Here is a 14,076-nt window from a genome sequence, read left to right as displayed (position 1 = left end):
CTTGTCAGCTTTGAGTTGGTGTTTCCTCCATCTTTCTTTGATATCATGACACATCTCCTAGTTCATCTGGTCAAAGAGATTCATATTCTGGGTCCTGTCTTCCTACACAACATGTTTCCCTTAGAGAGATTTATGGGTGTACTGAAAAAATATGTTCACCAGTGGGGTCGGCCAGAAGGAAGCATCATCAAGGGATACGGGACAGAGGAGGTCATTGAGTTCTGTGTGGACTTTATTCCTGATCTTTCCCCGATTGGTCTTCCTGAATCAAGGTATGAGGGGAGACTCGGTGGAAAGGGTACACTAGGAAAGAAAACATATATCAGCCAGGGTGATGATTTATTCAATAAAGCACACTACACGGTCCTTCGAAACTCTATTGTGGTGGAACCCTATATTGAGGAACACATGGATTTTGTACGATCCGAGAATCTTGGAAAGAATGAGACTTGGGTTACGCATCATCACATGGAAACATTCGGTGACTGGTTGCGAAAAAAATGCCAGGGTGATAAAGATATTGGAGATGAACTTTATTTGTTGGCTAGGCAACCAGCGTGGCACGTCCTCACATACAAAGGGTACGAGATAAATGGAAATACATTTTACACCGTATCACAAGATAAAAAGAGTACCAACCAAAACAGTGGTGTCCGTGTGGATGCCACGGACACGAATGGGGACAGGCACACATATTATGGTCGTATAGAGGAGATTTGGGAACTAGACTATGCACATAATTTTAAAGTCCCTTTATTCCGATGCCAATGGGTGAAGATGAAAGGAGGGGTATCAGTCGATAAGGAGTACGGAATGACAACAGTGGACCTCAACAATATTGGATATACAAACGATCCATTCGTCCTCGGTACTAAGGTGAATCAGGTGTTCTATGTGAAAGACATGTCTACAAAACCTAAGAGAGGGAAACAAGATGAGAAAAACACCAACGAGCCAAAGCGACACATCGTTCTTACAGGGAAAAGAAACATCGTGGGAATTGAAGACAAGTCAGACGTGTCAGAGGATTATGAAAAGGATGAACGGATCCCACCCTTCTGTGTGGCCAAAGACCCAAGCATCATGCTCGCTGTAGAGGACACTCCATGGTTACGGAATGATCATAACCAAGGGCATTATGTTAAGAAAAAGTTTACCACTGTGCTAGCTTGATAATGGTAGTGATTTGTACTTGAAATCTTGTGTAATATAATTGTAACATTATGTGTAATATAATTGTAACATCTTCATGTGGATTTTGAACAATTGGTATTCATGAAATGTATATATGAAATGTAGATCTTGATGAGTGGAGCAATATTGGTATTCATGAGTTTTCCATTTGAGGCCATCCATGGTTCTGAAAATTAGCGTTTTGCTATGAATTCCTTCAAATTCACTATTTTGACTTTGGTCAAACTTGGTCAAATGACCCACCTGAGTACTTCAAATGGAAAACTTTTGAATGCCAAGTTGTTAGGTCTCATCAAGACCTACATTTCATATATGGATCATATTTTCATCTGGATAAATTTGATCGAGTCCGAGGCACGTGTTTTCAAATTCGAAGACGGGATTTGGTCAAACGACGGAGAAAATGAATTGGAATGGAAATCTTTTGAATACCAAGTTGTTAGAGCTCATCAATATCCAAACTTTTTATATAGACCATTTTCCCATTTGGGAAAGTTTATGTAGACAATACTCACGAAATCTTGAATCTCACACAAACTTTATGAAACTATACGTGGGAAGTGTGGATTTTGAACTACACTTTGCCAACACTTTGTCAAATGCAAAAATGGTCTATATATGAAATGTAGATCTTGATGAGTGGAGCAATATTGGTATTCATGAGTTTTCCATTTGAGGCCATCCATGGTTCTGAAAATTAGCGTTTCGCTATGAATTCTTTCAAATTTCAAAATTGAGTGGTCTAAACTTTTTCAAATGAAAATGTGACCACTAGAGAAAATGTATATCTTGATGAGTGGAACAAACTTTGTATTCATGAGTTTTCTATTTGAGGCCATCGAGGGCTCGGTCAAAGTGTGTGTTTGTGAAACCCACTATTTTGACTTTGGTCAAACTTGGTCAAATGACCCACCTGAGTACTTCAAATGGAAAACTTTTGAATGCCAAGTTGTTAGGTCTCATCAAGACCTACATTTCATATATGGATCATATTTTCATCCGGATAAATTTGATCGAGTCCGAGGCACGTGTTTTCAAATTCGAAGACGGGCTTTGGTCAAACTTGGTCAAACGACAGAGAAAATGACTTGGAATGGAAATCTTTTGAATACCAAGTTGTTAGATCTCATCAATATCCAAACTTTTTATATAGACCATTTTCCCATTTGGGAAAGTTTATGTAGACAATACTCACGAAATCTTGAATCTCACACAAACGTTATGAAACTATACGTGGGAAGTGTGGATTTTGAACTACACTTTGCCAACACTTTGTCAAATGCAAAAATAGTCTATATATGAAATGTAGATCTTGATGAGTGGAGCAATATTGGTATTCATGAGTTTTCCATTTGAGGCCATCCATGGTTCTGAAAATTAGCGTTTCGCTATGAATTCTTTCAAATTTTAAAATTGAGTGGTCTAAACTTTTTCAAATGAAAATGTGACCACTAGAGAAAATGTAGGTCTTGATGAGTGGAACAAACTTTGTATTCATGAGTTTTCTATTTGAGGCCATCGAGGGCTCGGTCAAAGTGTGTGTTTGTGAAACCCACTATTTTGACTTTGGTCAAACTTGGTCAAATGACCCACCTGAGTACTTCAAATGGAAAACTTTTGAATGCCAAGTTGTTAGGTCTCATCAAGACCTACATTTCATATATGGATCATATTTTCATCCGGATAAATTTGATCGAGTCCGAGGCACGTGTTTTCAAATTCGAAGACGGGCTTTGGTCAAACTTGGTCAAACGACGGAGAAAATGACTTGGAATGGAAATCTTTTGAATACCAAGTTGTTAGAGCTCATCAATATCCAAACTTTTTATATAGACCATTTTCCCATTTGGGATGTAGACAATACTCACGAAATCTTGAATCTCACACAAACTTTATGAAACTATACGTGGGAAGTGTGGATTTTGAACTACACTTTGCCAACACTTTGTCAAATGCAAAAATGGTCTATATATGAAATGTAGATCTTGATGAGTGGAGCAATATTGGTATTCATGAGTTTTCCATTTGAGGCCATCCATGGTTCTGAAAATTAGCGTTTCGCTATGAATTCTTTCAAATTTCAAAATTGAGTGGTCTAAACTTTTTCAAATGAAAATGTGACCACCAGAGAAAATGTAGGTCTTGATGAGTGGAACAAACTTTGTATTCATGAGTTTTCTATTTGAGGCCATCGAGGGCTCGGTCAAAGTGTGTGTTTGTGAAACCCACTATTTTGACTTTGGTCAAACTTGGTCAAATGACCCACCTGAGTACTTCAAATGGAAAACTTTTGAATGCCAAGTTGTTAGGTCTCATCAAGACCTACATTTTCTCTGGTGGAGAATGGCAGCCGAATAGAGATAAAGATGAATTGACATTCGCCCTGGGGAACCCTGAGCACGGTGGACGGACGAGAGGCTATGGCACCGTGTCGTGGGAACATGCCTTCCCTGCTTATAGGAAAACTTATAGAAGCCGCCAGAGAAAGAAGGAAGAGGACAGGGAACGGATACGCAGATTGCAGGAAGGACTCATAAAGACCCAAGAAGTGGCTCAACGGGCCCTTGAGCGGGAGCAAGCGCTGAAGGCCACAATGGATGAGAAAATCCAAAAGGCCGTGGAGGAAGCTGTAACTTCCCGCCTCCAAAGCTTATCACAGCCACCGGCCGCCAACATCAGCCCTTGCTCAGCTCATCTAAAGAGCAGTTGTGCTTCTACGGAGGCGCCTGCGAGGCAAGTTGATGACGTAGGGCTACGATTCCCGGTGGATGATGTCACCGCTCCGTTGACGTCTTGTGAGCTCCATATTCCGGAGGGCGGTGGCACAGTAAAGGTGGCTACCGGTGTCGTATCTCCTATCGACCCCACCAAGACACCAACAATCCACTCTGTCCCAATACCAGCCGGATATGCTTGTGTCTCGGTGGATAGAGTGGTCAGAGGCCGTGAAAATGTGCCTCTCGATATCGAAGGCGGTGATGGAGAGAAGACACTTGGTGAAGCGGAGAAGACATTCATATGTTGGAGGAAACGGTACATTATTATTCCTGGGGTGCCGCCGCCACAACCGAACCCTAGCAGGTGCGGATTATTGTGGACGCTACTGCTTTTTCTATAATTATATACTGTATCAAATTACATTTAGTCATGTATACATATACCTTATTTGTTTTCTTCAAATCCAGGGCCTCCCCCCACCGAAGTCCGTCTGTCCATTCACCGCATGACCATAGTGTCGTGGGACACGACGACGACGACGACGTACAAGAGAAGGCCGCATCCCCACCACCGGCCGTCGCATCTCCTCCACGAAGGAATCCAACGCCGCCCGCGGTCGAATCTCCTCCACAACAGCAAGCTCCACCTGCGCCACTGCCTCCGCCAATGCCGACGACAACGGCCGCCGCCTCATCGGCACCGGCTGGTGCTGCATCGAGGAGGAAGAGGTCGTCCGCCGAGACACAAAGATCACTCCAACCACCTGCGGCAAAGAGGAAAGCTTTGAACACGAAGATCCCGAAGACGACCAAGCTTCCATATGAGAAGACCGATGAGGAAGTGCTTGCTGCAAGCAAAGCGGAAGTCAAAGCATTCTTTGAAAAATGCAAAGCTAACAGAAAAGCAGAGCAAGAGCCGCCATACCTAATGTATCCTCGTTCAAAGCTACGTCAAGTGGTGCAGAAAATGACAGACGCGAACCGTGCTGCGAGTAAACAACCAGGGTCAACAATATCAGACTACGACCGTACTGTCCTAAAGAAAATCAAGGCAGACAAAAGAAAAGTCCAGCAAAAAGTTGCACAGCTCGGCGAACAAGCGCAACAATCAGTTCAGCCACTAGTGGTTGCGAATGAGTACGGTTCAAATGCCAACTTGCTGGCAATGACTATACCTGCTAATGTGGACTTAGATGAGCTCGGGAATTGGATGGAAGAAACTGGGCTGCCCGTAGAAGCACTTCTAGGGCGTACCGATGCGCCAATCCACGCATGTGTCGATGAATATCAGAGTCGGTACATTTACGGCAGGAGTATGTGCCACCCTGAGAAGGTACGAGGACTTGGTACGCAAATATACAAGCTGCACGAGTACTACTTGAGAGTCAGCTCAGAACATATACAAGAAGAATTGATTGTCGTCCGAGTCCGCGACCGACACTACTTCCGTGGAGATGACGTCATATGGATAGATTTTAGTGAAGTACACCAACTTCTCCATATGAATGTTCTCGACAAATCTCTCATGAGCTGCTACTGTCTGTAAGTGATTTTTCCTTTCAATCATTAATCCCATTATAGCATATGTATGTATTCGTAATAACTACGCTCACGATGTGCAGACACATGATGAGAGAACAAAGATTGAAAAAAGACAATCGAATTGGTTTCATCGATCCAAATGTCGTGTACAAGGACACTAAAACTAAAGATCCATTGAATCTGAAGCCTAAGGAAATGGAGAAGAACCTCCGGAGGTTCTTTTATAACCAAAGGCATACGGAGAAGATACTCTTCCCTTACAATATGGGGTAAGTGTTGTGTTATATCATGTCTTAGTTAATCCGGCATTAAGATATACATATATAAGTTGACTCTAAACAAATGCAGAGATCATTGGATACTCATTGAGATTAAGATCACGGAACAAAGAATACATGTGTGGGACTCAATGAAAAAAGACCTGGCACTCTATCAAGACATAATAGACATGATCCAGAAGTAAGTATATATCATACTTTAAATATCGATGCGTGCTCCTTTACTTTATTATGCTAGCTATACCTAATCAACGAGCGTATTATTGGGCAGGGCTTGGGCTTGGCTACAACAAAAATATCGTACGGATCTGAATGTGTCACTTCCTCCTCCTGTTCTACTCCCTTGGGTGCCCACGCAGCCATTTGGAACGAATCTATGTGGATACTATGTTTGTGAATTTATGCGGTGCACCCTATTTAAACCTGCTCAAAGTGTTCTAAAAGTAAGTAACATTTCATATCTTATTTATTTGTTGAAACTAAATAGATTTTATGTATATTAATATCTTTTCTAACTAATGCAAATAGAAGGAGTGGAATATGAAAGATAAAGTGTTCGAGTACACATTACTCCTTGGAGTCCAGGAGACGATCGCCGGATTTATCAACGATCATGTCATTCCGGAAGACGGCGAGTTCCACTTATACCCGCAGGGCTTCAAGCCCATTCCAAACAAGGACGAACACTTGTATGAGCTTTGAGTGGGCAGGCAAACATTATGTAATCATTAACCGGTGGCAGCACACTTGATTATTACTTGTACATAATATTATTATTGTAAATGTAATGTGTATGTACGTATGTGTATATATATATATATATATATTATACGGATAATATATATGTAGTTTCATACTTTATTTGTGTGCAATAATAATGACGCTCTCGTATAGGTGCAACGTATACGGATAATTGCGGCGTATACGATTAAATTGGAGAACATATACAATTGAAAACCAAAATCAATAAAGAAATGAAAAGGAAAAAGAAAAAAAACAAAAACAAAAAAAAACCTTTAGTCCCGGTTGGTAATACCAACCGGGACTAAAAGGGGTGGCCAGGGGTGGCGCCACGTCACTGCCTGGTGCCCCCTATAGTCCCGGTTTGTGTTACCAACCGGAACTAAAAGTCCCCATTTAGTCCCGGGTCTGGGAGCCGGGACTAAAGGTGGGACTTTTAGTCCCGATTTCTTAGTCCCGGCTCGCCATCCAGGAATACAAGTGGTTTTCGACCGGGACTAAAGGCCTGTCCTGTACTTACTGTATCAATGGTGTCAATGTGTTTGATAGGTGGTATCCTTCGTACAAGGTAAAACCAGGCTGAACAAGCTATAGACGGAACTGATTTATTCAACAGGCACGCCTAAAACCAGTATTACAAGGGTGACCGAGTCAATGAACATCAGTTGACATGACTAATGAGCCATGAGCCCATGACTAATTCTCAAAGAGAGTCAGGGACACACATTGTTAATGGTTAGCGTTCCAGACTTTCAACCTCTGCCTTTTTGTTGTCCGTGGTAGTTACTGAGAACCATTCACGTAGAGCTGTTGAACCATTGGCATGGACTGAACCGATATTCACAGGCACATGGACTGGACCTGAACTGGCCTCATAGACGAATATACCTCTTCCTGCTGGGCTGTTCTTTTTTGGTGCCCTGGAAATGGGGGGCCCTGTAGGGTTGCATGGGCCGCACAACCATGGGCTCAGCCTATATACATGAGTACAAATAGCTGCATCCTGTATCAAACTGCTATGGCGACAATTGGTTACGTAACCTTGCATAGGAGCGAGTAGGATGAAAACGGATGAATATCACTGATATTATATTTGTTTTTATATTTCTAATCGAATTCGGATTCGAATACGGATAATGTCAATCATGTCGGATAAGATAGGATTGGATGTCGACATCATAAATATACGATTTAAGTATTTGAATACGGATACGGAATCGGATGTTGAATATTCAAACTCGAATACGACCCCTCTAAACGAATTCGGTCTCGAATACGGTCGGAAAATATCCGTACCGTTTTCATCCCTACATAGGAGCAGTCCAAAACATGTCATTGGGATCGATGGCTACTTTAACAGTGTGCCATACTACCATGTTGCTAGGTATGTTGGGGTTGACACACCTTTAGGCCTTGTTTAGTTTGCGAAAAGAAAAATGTTTTATATATTATAGTACATTTATAATTGTGGCAATTAATTTCCAATTAATGAATTTGTCTTACAAAATACATATAAATTATGTAATTAGTTATTTTTAATATATATTTAATGGTCCATACATGTGTTTAAATATTTGATGTGATGGGGTAAAAAGTTTTTAGTTGAAAATTAAGGCCTAACAATCTTGTTGGCTACCCTTAGCGTGAAAGTGATGTCTGTCGTTTGCCATACATATCCATTAGCAGAAAATGACGCCTCTTGATGTAATGACGTGCCACGCCGTTTCGTCGCTTGTACATTTAATGCCCATACATTTTGTCTCACGTAGAGGCAAATGACGACAAGGACCACAAAACCATGCATGATACACGCCGCACACGCGTCGCCCAACCAACGTGGTTCCGATTTCTCAATAGGATTTTTTCGATTCTAGCATATTAAAAAAACTAGATAAAATTATAGTCTAAACTATAAAATTTAGTTATTGTATAAAATAAAAACTTAGTTATTAAAACATAGAGTTCCACAATAGTATTTATATAAGACAGCTAGTGAGGACGACATGCAATATATGACAAGTTAAAGTTTAATAATAGTAAACTTGTTATTTTAGCAAACCAGATAGCACACGGATTTTAGTTTTTTCTTTAAAAATATAAAAAAACATAAATAATATGGATAGCATATGTGTTGGAGTTGTCACCGTTAGAAAACTGTCGTTGCCCGAAAAGATCCAGCGATCCAAAATCTGAGCCTTACCAATATCCAATATATATATATATATATATATATATATATATATATATATATATATATATATAGAGTCTTGATAGACACGTAGACACTACGGATTTGTAGCAATGTCCTTTTTTTAAGGCGACTTTATATTAAGCCGCCTTATAAATAGATACCGAATAATAAAAATTAGACATTAAAATTTAATTTGTTTTAAATAATCTTAGATAAAGAAATAATCAAAATAAAAGTTGAGATCTCAAAAAGTTATAAGAAATGATCAACTACAAAGCTTTGGATCTCATCCAGATCTATAACTTTGCTTTTGATCGTTTTACCATCCAAATTTTATTTAAGAAAATTTAAAAAATGAATTTTTAAATCATTAATCTATAGTTTCCAAGCCCTATGATTTCAAATGAAATGTAATGAACTATAAAGTTATAGATCTTCTCAAATACTATAACATTCATTCAGACCATTTCAGCATCCGAGATCCACTACTACATAAAAAGATAACGATGCAGGCGAAAAGCATTAACCGAGGTGGTTTTTGCATCTCCTCGGCATTAAGGTCAAGGTAAATCAATGATTTACCGAGACGGTTCACTTACTCGCCATAGTTAATACAAATAAAAATAGAAAAAATAGAGAAAAGCCTGCATAACCGGGCTTGGATCGGGCCTCGTTTTGGGCCTCGCGTTGCCGAGCCTGCACGTCGCCGCTGCATCCATCGTCGGTGGGGGGAGGAGCACCACCACAGTGGGAAGCCAATGTGCTACCGCCTCGTGCGCCCCACCGGAGCCACTTCGCCGGAGCCGGGATCGATACATGCCGCGCGCGCCTGTGTGCACGACTCCTCGACACCGGGAGCCACCAGAGAGGGCCCTCGCGCGTGGGCCACCGTTGCTGCTTGCTGCTGGAGCGAGTGAGAGGAGTGAGGGAGGGAGGGAGGGAGTGGAGAGAAACAAGGTATATATATGTGCGCTTGGAATTGGATCCCTTGGGCTAGTGGGCTGGGTCTGATTTACCGAGGCGGTTATTTTACAATACCCATCTCGGTTAATGATTTACCGAGGTGATTATGTTATAATATCCACCTCGGTTAATGACTATTAACCGAAGTGGTTATATTACATTGCCCACCTCTCTTAATCGATTTTGCGAGGCATGTTTTTTAACCGCCTCGGTTAATAAAAAATGACTGCCTCGATTAATGTCTAGCATTAACCTGGCATTAACTGAGGTGGTTGAGATTCCTGCCCGCCTCGGTATGTGATTTCAAAAGATCGCGGTAAATCTTTTTTTAGTAGTGATCATCAGAAAAAAAAAATTCAAATTATTCGTTGTGGCGCTAGGTTAAGACAAGCGCCACTATACATGCATTTTTTTTGTTCTTTTCTTCAGTTTATTGCTAGTAGAAATAGTTGTTTTCTTAGTTTACCGCTAGTAGAAATACATCACTAAACTTAAGAAAACAACCGACAAATTTTTTTTGACACTGTCGGTTAATGGTCATGGGCACATACATTATGTAGCAATGCATGTTCTAATTGCTCTCTATAAACTTTTGTTCTGTGTTTTATATTAACAAATATAAAATTACAGGGGGCGACTGCACCTCCTGTTTCCGTAATAAGACACAAATTAAAGATGAGCTGAGCTCAAAAACAGTTTCACAGGCAACACCTGCAAGTTTTTGTATTACTATTTTTACAACATAATGGACAATGAATTGATCTGGGACATACAGGAGGCACATGCATTAACGACTACATTCGACACTGCAAGACATACAAACAACACAAGCATCCCTTCTTATACACAATAGGAACTACTTACGCCGGTAAACAACTTTAACATCACGTAGAGTAGGTGGTACCAATGTAGAATCAGGACTTGGCACGAAAGACACCTCAATTGTCTGGTCGCCATCTGCACGCAGATCTTTCACCTTCTTCCCTATTCCATACCTGAGCACCGCCTTCCCAGCTACGCGTTCGGCATCCGTCACCGAGTTGACGACTCCCAAAGAGTGGAGCTTGCTGTACCTGTTGAGTGCCGCTCCATCCCTAGGTGCATTCAGCTTGACATGGATGGGCCTTATTCGAGGCACAGAAGGATCAAAGGTGAGCTCGAAGAGAAGCTCTTCCTCCTCATCGGGGCTCTTGGCGGAAACCTTAGGCCTTGGGACAGTTACACGCACCGTCTTGTCCAAGATTGCCGGCAGGCCTAGCGGCAGCGGAGCTGCGCTGCCGCCGCCGCCTGGCTCACCTTGGCTGGTACCGGTGCAGGTGCAGCCGTTCTTGAGCACGCAGTTGACGAAGCAGCTCTTCACATCGTGGTGTTCTGCTGAACTGTTGAGGATGCACTTTCCTGCACAGGCGCAATTGTTTGAGCAGATGCAGGAATTGGCAACAGGGACTTGGGCTGTTTTGCGAATGCAGTTTTCAGCCGCGGTAGCTGCTGCTATTAGCAGCATGGCTAGCTGGATGCAAACGGCGGCTATCATGTTCATCTGCGAAGCAGAAGCAATTGTCTAGCTTTGTGATGAGCTACTACTATTTCATCATGCCTGTGCTATTCCACGAGCCTAGCCTTTTCTTATAGCTAGAGACCAAATATCCAACGTTAACATCTAAAAATGTATTTCTAGAGGCGGGTCAGTTTGGAGACCACTGCAGACCTTAAAAAAAAGCACTTATTGCTGATAATCAATGTTGTAGTACTGAATCATCCGTAATTTCTGCAGCAATGCGGGGTATATGTTTTCAGTTATATAAAATTTTTCTGACAAATTTTATTTACCGCTTAGACGATGCATGCAGAGAGCATCTCCAACGGTTTTGCATTTTATCTTTGGCAAAACATAAAGTTTGTCAAGTCTCAAATCAATATGGTGAGGAGAAAAAAAAAGTTACCTCCAATGGTTTGGCAAAATTGAGTTGGTAAAACCAAAAGTGTGGACCAGCGGTTATTTTTTCACGCGAAAATTTTCTTCGCGCATACTGAAAGGATGAATCCATGGTCAAAGCGTACGTACCTCCCCCACACCCGGCTTGATGAAGATCGCCTTCCCGACAGCCGGTGTTGATATCCAGCGATATGCAAAACCGAAAGATCGCAGCCTCCATCTTTTCACGGGAAGAAAACGGCGGCGGCAGGGGAACCACGTGCGGGGAAGGAAAACACGCGGGGCCTATGCGATGCCAAACGCAATATACAGTTGGCATATATGCCAAACCTAGCCAGGAATTTGCCAAGTTAACCAAAATGGAAAGCTCATTTGCCAAACCGTTGAATAGAAGTTTTGAAGACTTTTATGCAAAAAAAGGAATACAAAGCCCATTTGCAAAACCGTTGGAGATGCTTAGAGCAACTCCAACAGCTTGGCTATTCTTGTTGTGAAGGATATTTTAGAATTTGTAAAGCAAAAAGTAGACTCCAACAGATGTGTTATCTGGTTTTGTAAAATAGAAAATTGGATATCCCTTGATTTTCAGTGGCCATATATAGCCAACCACTGACAATGGCTATCTGATTTTGTAAAAATAGCAAGGCTATTGTGAACTTTTTTTTAAAACAGTTTTCTATTTTACAAAATGGCTAAACAATGGAATTTAACTATTAAGTTTAGCCAAGCTCTTGGAGTTGCTCTTATATCGCTCAGATTTTGGATCCTGGATGCAACAGTGTTTGCTTCAACAACAAAAAAACACTACAATAAAGAGCATTTTCACTCACAATGAGAATGGATTTGTAGATGCTGTTTTCTACTGAGGGTTCTCTAGAAATCATTGTATTCTAGGATTGTTATGTAACTGCCCCGAGAAATAGACTAGATGCAGACCATATTTTTTATCGTCACAACAAATTAATTAATAAATAAATGTAGTCACTAACATGGTCTCTACTAAAATCATCTCTAGAACTTTCGCAAAAAAAAATCATCTCTAGAAAATAAGAAACACCCACAAAAAGTGGCAGTTTCTTTTAAAACCACAGATGAGCCGTATTAAAATCAGCTGCTATAAGTCTTTTTTGTGTGAAATTATATGCATGGGTGTGATTTGAGGGACTCAACCTAAGACCTTGAGTTTTAGCTTCGCTTGAACTTCCCATTTCACTGCATTATAAGTCAATTGTGACCATGTGTGTATGATGTTATCCTTTTATATTAATTTTCACCAATCTTGTACTGAATGTTTCACACCCGTGATGAGTTTAACTGAAAATAGTTTGAAACAATGGTGTCTCACCACCATTTGAGGGACTTTTGAAAAACTAAAAAAATGAATTACAAATCTGACAGCTTGGAATATTAGTTTAGGAAAACAAATTCGTTCTTTTAGCCAAAAAGTTATCAACTAAAAAGTTATAGACCTCTTTGTGCTCTATAACTTTGTGATAAAGTTTATCTTAATCTAAAATTATTTGAATAGTTTATGATTTATCATATTGCCTCTATTTTTAGAGACGGGCCACACGCCAACGGCCACTATAATTTCTAGATGCACGTGGATGGTGTTTCCCCAACTACTTCTAGAAGAAATGCCTCTATTTCTAGATACGATTAGAAATGCTAGTTATCATCTCTAGAAACAAGGCACAACTGGTGTTATATCAATTGCCTTTAAAAATTGAGGCGATCTTTTATGGGCAGCTAAAAGCAGTGGTGGATACAAGCCTAGGGCCAATATGGCCATGGCCCTAGGCGTGGGAAAAAATACTAGAGTATTTCTTTTGTTTTTTTCAGCTAAATCTATATATTAGCATTACTTTTATTCATTAGCATGTGATCGATGTTGGTAATTCATAGTATCGGTCCTAGTCATGAAAGTTCCTCAGCTCCGCCACTAGCTAAAAGGACCGACTATCTTTAGAAATTAATTTCTTGAGATATATACAAAGCCATGGCTGAAAAATACTTTTTCGCTGATTTATTATGAAAGAAAAACATTGTTGAATGACTGGTAGATTCGGCGGATAAGCCCAAGCAAATAAGCTCATATTATATCTGAAATAAATTTTAGTGGTGGATTTTCATAGCGCTGTCTCTAAGAAAAGAGATGCCTCTCTATGCATGACTTGTTTCTATGGTAATAGTTAAAAGCATTGGTAGGCAATAATGCTAAAGATTAAAAAAACATATATTATTCAGAACTACCTTAGATGGACGACAAGTGTGCAGCTTGTATCATGCCTTGCGCGGTCCTTGTCATCTGCTGTCCATTGGCAGTACTACCAAGTCCAAAGACCACGTCCGAAATAAGCATATGGTGACACATTGCATGTCGCTATTAATTAAACCTACAAAAGACCAAAAGAGAAGGACCCACAATGCATGTGACGCAATGTACTCCTATACTCGTAGGTACGTAGTGATGTTCAAGTTCCTAACAAGTGCATGCATGTAAGTATTTGTATT

General features: G+C 40.7%; 1 protein-coding gene and 1 pseudogene across 1 annotated transcript; both read right to left on the bottom strand.

Moving 5' to 3' along the window:
- Positions 1-4,732, bottom strand: part of LOC8080257 — a 32,858-nt pseudogene extending 28,126 nt beyond the window's left edge.
- Positions 10,296-11,866, bottom strand: LOC110436217. Its single transcript, XM_021462656.1, has 2 exons — positions 11,692-11,866; positions 10,296-11,024 (listed from the first exon to the last, which is right to left on the bottom strand). The coding sequence occupies exons 1-2, from the start codon at positions 11,780-11,782 to the stop codon at positions 10,483-10,485; spliced, it is 633 nt and encodes a 210-aa protein (XP_021318331.1). The 5' UTR covers positions 11,783-11,866; the 3' UTR covers positions 10,296-10,482.

Source organism: Sorghum bicolor, chromosome 6, assembly GCF_000003195.3.
Source record: "Sorghum bicolor cultivar BTx623 chromosome 6, Sorghum_bicolor_NCBIv3, whole genome shotgun sequence".
Taxonomy (NCBI): domain Eukaryota; kingdom Viridiplantae; phylum Streptophyta; class Magnoliopsida; order Poales; family Poaceae; genus Sorghum; species Sorghum bicolor.
The sequence above is the reverse complement of the archived record's forward strand: the minus strand, read 5'-3'. Positions and strand labels throughout refer to the sequence as shown.

What these genes read in the sequence shown, in the direction of transcription:
- LOC110436217 (XM_021462656.1), bottom strand. Translation starts at nt 11,782, where the DNA reads ATGGAGGCTGCGATCTTTCGGTTTTGCATATCGCTGGATATCAACACC. An exon ending in TCAAGCCGGGTGTGGGGGAG is followed by an intron (nt 11,025 to 11,691) that starts GTACGTACGCTT and finishes GCGCCTGTGCAG; the next exon opens with GAAAGTGCATCCTCAACAGT.